The following is a 6476-nucleotide window of genomic DNA, read 5'->3' on the forward strand; positions in this document are numbered from 1 at the left end:
AAGGCAGTGAAAGAAAATGACTTGGCTCCATACGAGATTGAGTCGGTCCTGCTGAAGAAGTTCGGAGAAACCCTCACGAAAGGGGCCCTGACATGGTACTCACTCTTACCCGAACACTCAATAGATTCCTTTGAGATGCTTGTGGATTCTTTCATCAAGGACCATGTCGGGGCCAGGAAGGTTCTGGCCCGAGAGGCGGACATATTTAGGATTTTGCAAGGAGAATCCGAGTTGCTGCGTAAGTTCGTGACAAGGTTTTGGAAAAAAAGGATGTTGCTACCAGTCGTGCGAGATGAATGGGAAGTTAAGGCGTTTACTAAAGGGTTGAACCCGAGGAACTCTGACGCCTCCCGAAAATTGAAAGAAAACCTGCTCTAGTTCTAGGAGACTACATGGACAGATGTCCATAACCGTTACTAATCAAAGATAAGAATAGAAGATGATCAGCTCAGTTTCCCGGCAACAACCAAGGGTCAGGATCGAGATAAGAACAAGGATAAGTCGAAGGATGATTTTGATGCAGATCGGCGATCTTTTAAGGGCCGAGTTTTGCCCTACGAAAGGCCCGAAGGACGCGGCAGAGGGTTCCGATCGGCGGATAGGTTCGCGCCCGATAAAATAACTGACCGCGGCTGGAATAATAGGTCATTCCAAGATAAAGAGGTATCGGGATCCCGGGATTCCACCTATCCTAGGATGTCCGAGTACAATTTCAATATCGGCGTAGTGGAGTTGCGATGAGGAACATCAAGGAAGCACGGTTCCTGAGGCCAATGAGATCTGATCCCAGTTAGAGGGATCCTAATCTATGGTGCGAGTATCATGGGACTAACGGACACCGGGGAAAGACGGAAGACGAAGCGAGTGAAAACCAAGACCGAGGACAACAACTTCGGTTGGCGTCGAGTAGACCCTGAAGAGAACATTATCAATGAGGGCAAATAAATATTTGACGCAAGATGACATTCAGTGAAGAATATTCCTCAGTATTAAATACACATCTCTTACATAGAATTTTAGCATTCATAGCCTGCCGTTACATATTCATCAATGACCCACATTATTGTCATATAATATGGGCTTGATCCTAGGTCCTTGTTCCCTAGGTATAACTATAAATAGTGACTTCAACAGCCATTGTGACACACGAAAATTCTAACAAACTTATGATTGTTCCAAGCTAAATACTACTTTATTTTCTATCTAACATTATTCTTTTTGCTACCTTCGGAAGTCTTGCTCCCGGAACCAAGCTGTCTGCTATTTTATCTCAATCTCATCGCTAAGTCTTGCATTTCATTCAATTTATTTACCATTTTGGGATCAAATTAATTTGCTTGTCTATAAACCACGCTATAAATTAAATTGTGCCATTTCATGGGTAAACACTAGTGTCCTCGAACTTGGGCTTGCACAAATTCAGTATGATACAAAGTGGTAAATTCTTCAAGAAAAAAAAAAAAAGAAAATGTACGACGTTATCGAAAATGTAAGAAAGATGTGTTGCAAAAATGTGTGTACAAATGCGAAACTAAATACATTTTTTGCTTTATAATAAGTGGAGCCGTCAAATAGGCTATTTGGTTAAACTTTGAGCAGTTAAAAGTAGGTTAAGACGATCAATTGGTCATGACCAAATTAATCCAAAATTTAGTAGGGTCAAGAATCGTTAGGTCAAGTTGAAAATAGTAAAATCGCTAGGTCAAAAATTGGTTAAGAAATGTAACATAACACTAGTTGTCAAATTCAAAACTAACCCGTATGTATCGCTTTTTTGTTTGTGAATCTTTAGGCGTACAATTAAGTTAACAAAAGGGGAAGACTTAACCAAAATAGTTGTTCACTTAAGTTCTTAAACTAAAAAAAGCTAATGAATCTATATATATAAAATTATGTATAATCAATATATAATATATGTATACCGGCTAGAAAAAGTAAACATTGAATCGAACCGGCTATTACCCTACCACTTAAACTAAAAATAACCGATAAATCTATAATACATGCATAATTTATATATTACATATGTATAATCAATATATGATCTATGTATATGACTAGAAATAACACATACTAATATGGACTGATTTATAATTGTATCTACATTTAAAATCGTTTCTGTGTTTTCGGCTTTAGTTTCGATAAAGAGGCTCATCTGTATTGATTTGAGTTAGTACGATAGTCCAAGTTGATCTTGATAGATTGGTTTGAGATGCATCAACTGGTTCAATTCAATATTTTGACAAAATACATCTCCAACTGAATTGGGCAGCTATGGGTAGAAGTGTTCATGGTTCGGGTCGATTTTTTCCCAAAAAGAAATCAAACCAAGCAAGTCGGTTTTTCAAATATTGGAACCAAACCAATTAAGTTGGTTTTTTATCGATTCGATTTTTATCGATTTTTCGATTATTTATCGATTTTTTTCCTTAAATATGAGACATACACTACCAAACGCATATTCGGACGACTACATTTTCAACGTAACCAATTTGTAAACCACACATGAATTTTATGGGACAAAGCCCCCGTTCAAATATTTGGCGGCGACGACGTCGTTCATTTGTCGTCAACCGTCGTATCCAGCTCAAAAAATCTTCCTTTCTTCCTCCCTCCTATGTTATCTGTTAAGAGATAACGTTAACACTGCTCAAAGAATGGGAACTACCATTCTCAATACATCGTTGTTCCTTGTGCATTTTAACAGTTGGAGAAAATTAAGTTCAAGAATGATGGAGTCTGACGTTTTTCGCAAACGAAGAAGGTTCATTTCTGCAAAATATAAAGGTGATGATTTTGAAAGTGGAAAGAAGCTTTATCTTGGTATGGATTTTGGAACATCTGGAGCTCGGTATGCTCTTATTGACAATGAAGGGAGCATTCACGCTGAAGGGAAGAGAGAGTACCCCCTCTATATGGTAAGCTTAATTATTCACAAGAATTGAGAGGATCTAGGATTTTCACAATACACGGTAGTCAGTTTATGGAGATGTGTAGCGTAAAACAGTAGTAGTAAATTTCTTAGAATGTTCATTCATTTACTTTAATCTGCAGGCAAGTTATAGAGAGAAAATTCCAATTAAATTAGGAAATGATTGTAATTTGGTCCTCGTCTCATACCATAAATGCTGGACATATAACTTATAATGAGCTGAAACATGCCTTCACAAGAAATGATGTTCCAAATTAAAACTTGTTTTATTTACTAGAAAGAAGGAGGAAAAAATGGATTGGATACAATCATGGAAAGACACACTCTTTTTACTCCTTGATGATGTTCCAGCCAGTCTTCGCCCAGCTGTTGCGTCCATTGCAATTGACGGGACCTCTGCAACAACTATCATCATGGACAGGTCGGTACTAGGCAGTTTTTCTACTTTCCTTAATTGTCTTCTTCTAATAGTATATGATTTTCCTACAGCACGAGCGGAAGGCCATTGTGTAGACCGTTCCTGTACAATGAGAGCTGTCCTGATGCTTTGCCCTTGGTGAAGTCTATTGCTCCTGCAAAACATACGGTCTGCTCTGGATCTTCTACCCTTTGCAAGCTTGTCTCGTGGTGGAACTCTTATGATTCGAGCAAGGAATCTGCGGTATTATTACATCAAGCAGATTGGTTACTCTGGCTACTTCATGGCAAGCTGGGGGTGTCCGACTATAATAATGCTTTGAAGGTAACTGTTATAAACACGAAAAGACACCTGTTTTCGTTCTCTCTTATATATGATGCCTTTTTAATTTCCATGTGTTTACCAACGTGCCTGACTTCCACTTGTATATTACAGGTTGGGTATGATCCTGAAATGGATTCCTATCCATCTTGGCTTCTATCTCAGCCATATTCTCATCTTTTACCTTCTGTTCAAGCTCCTGGTACTAAAATTGGTTGTATAAAGGAGGACATAAGAACTAATTTTGGTATGTTCTAATTTTCTTCAGCTTCCTGTTCAGCGGTAGATTAAATCTGGTTACACTATCATTGATTGAAAATGCTTCTTGTTTACGATTTGAGGTTTTGGATTGTGATATCATTCTGAGTAAACTACTATAAAGTGTGGGATGGACGAGATAATGTTTGCATTGAAAGATAATAATGTTCTCATACAAGGTTTTATGGGGCCAGTATTTACTCCATTACTTTTTTTTACTTGGGTTGCAAGACATAAACATAGGCAAGTGAGAGTGGAGAAAATGTGAAGCCGCACATCTTGTGAACTCGAGTTATTATTGATTTATAGTGCCTTTTGTTTTGTTTCTGAACTTGTATCACATCTTTGCTAATTCACATTATGGAGTTTCTTTATTAATTTCGGAAATTTTTCTTTCTTTGTCCTTTGTTATTGAGTTCTTTGCAGTAGTTACTGCGATTCAGGATCACCTTTCTAGCTTTAAAAACAAGAAAGAGAGAAAAACTTCGCCAATACTGTCGGCCCTTTTTTCTTTTTGAATTGGATAACTTACATTTTGAAGCTCCACAAACATGGAGGTTTTGGAGATGAGAGGCTAATAGTGATGTAATCCTTCATTTTATCAGGTTATCCAAAGGATTGTGTTATCTGTACCGGAACCACAGACAGTATAGCAGCATTTCTAGCAGCACGTGCTACTCAACCCGGGAAAGCTGTATGTTTTGCCTGCCTATTTGTTTTCGTTTAGTATATATAATGAGAGAGGTGCTGCTGCTAATTGTGTGAGATAGATAGTGCATTTCAGATATAGTCAGATTTAATTTGCATAGTTGGTATTTGTAATGGTCCAGTCGACCAAGTACTCTTTTGGTGTGGGTTACTCGTCTGAGCATATATATGTATAGGGAATATCTATCACTTCACATACTTGTGCTTGTACCCAGGTAACATCTTTGGGTTCAACACTTGCAATAAAACTACTTAGCACTAGAAGGGTAGAAGATGCTCGATTTGGAGTATATAGCCACCGTCTTGATGATAAATGGCTGGTTGGAGGTGCTTCTAATACGGGGGGAGCAGTTCTTAGGCAACTGTTCACAGATGAGCAGTTGGCGAAACTAAGCGAGCAGATAAATCCCCTTGAAGCTTCTCCTCTTGATTACTACCCCCTTCAAGCAGTTGGTGAAAGATTCCCTGTGTCAGATCCAAATATGGAGCCAAGGTAGTTAACTATGTTTATTCTTCTAGCTAAAAAGTGATAATGCCATTGTTGAAACTGAATTAAAATCCGACTTGGTAAGTTGGTGGTAATTATGAAGTGACTGCCTTAAATTTCGTGTCATATTTAGACTACTTGAGATTTAATAAACTTGCAAGTCTTGAAATAGAATCCTGATTTTCCACAACCCCATAGCATCCAAGCTATAGATGAAGCCGAGCTAAGATCAAATGTGGCAATTCTTCACCTGATACTGGATCCACATCCGGATAAGGTTGTGCAATAATCAGTATAAACTTCAAACTCTTAGTTGAGTTTAGAGATGGAAATAAGTTGCTAATAGGTTTTGAACTTCACATTAGCTTTTAAAGAATGGTACTCAATATAACTGGAATTGGATGGTTCGATGGTATCATGGCTGTTCTGTTATCTACGCAGAAAAGTAAATCTGAACCATTTGATGGAAGGTCCTGTTGCTAGCCGTTGTTAGAAAGCAATTATTTGCCATAATTACCAAATGTATGTGCCTTCAAGTTAATGCTCGTCTACACACAACCGGATCCGTTGCTCACACTTAGCATTTTACCTGCAGGCTACATCCACGTCCAGAAAATGATGTTGAATATTTACATGGTATTCTTGAATCAATTGCTCGCATTGAGGTAAGTTTGGTGGCCTGTCCTGTTCTAACATCCTGTTTCGCTTCCTCTCTATTTCACACTATGAAATAGAAATAGGACTATTATTACTGATGTTTTGACATTTAGGCAAAGGGGTATAAGTTGCTGAAAGATCTAGGGGCCACTCCCGTCGAAGAAGTGATCACTTCTGGAGGAGGCTCAAAGAATGAAAAATGGATAAAGATACGAGAGAGAGTACTCGGTTTGCCTGTGTGCAGAGCAGATCAGACTGAAGCTGCCTATGGAGCTGCATTGTTGGCTATCAAAGGCTCTTCTTAAAATATAATATAGCATCTCACTGGAAAATGTAACATTTTTATTCCCTTTTTAAGACATAGTATGACAATAAACTGGAATGCCTGTTCCCAATTCATCTCTATCATGTATTAGATTTTGGACAATGAACCATAATAATTATAGGCAGAAAACATATATTAATTATACACAATTTTATATATATATATATATATATATATCAAAGTGCAATACTATTTAATTTTCTAAATATGTAGGGAAACACTCAAATGGAATAGAAGAAAATACAAGGTGGCGGCAGCTTATTTCCAAGATCTCAAGTAAGTGCCCGTTTGGACATAAAGTAGGCGTTTGGACATAAGAATCGTAAAATTCGAAAAAATGGTGAATTTTTTTTTCAAGTGTAATGACTCG

General features: G+C 37.8%; 1 protein-coding gene across 2 annotated transcripts; it reads left to right on the forward strand.

The window, feature by feature from the left end:
• Positions 2567 to 6248, forward strand: LOC109223507 (xylulose kinase). 2 transcript variants are annotated; one of them, XM_019387849.1, is made up of 8 exons: positions 2567 to 2918; positions 3210 to 3353; positions 3422 to 3674; positions 3786 to 3918; positions 4535 to 4623; positions 4853 to 5130; positions 5720 to 5789; positions 5895 to 6248. In XM_019387849.1, exons 2-8 carry the CDS (start codon positions 3226 to 3228, stop codon positions 6084 to 6086), a joined length of 1143 nt encoding a protein of 380 aa, XP_019243394.1. In that variant the 5' UTR covers positions 2567 to 2918; positions 3210 to 3225; the 3' UTR covers positions 6087 to 6248. The 2 variants fall into 2 exon arrangements, with proteins under 2 accessions (XP_019243394.1, XP_019243393.1); XM_019387848.1 differs by having other exon boundaries at positions 2568 to 2918; positions 3214 to 3353.

Source organism: Nicotiana attenuata, chromosome 3 (genome assembly GCF_001879085.1).
Source record: "Nicotiana attenuata strain UT chromosome 3, NIATTr2, whole genome shotgun sequence".
Lineage (NCBI taxonomy): Eukaryota > Viridiplantae > Streptophyta > Magnoliopsida > Solanales > Solanaceae > Nicotiana > Nicotiana attenuata.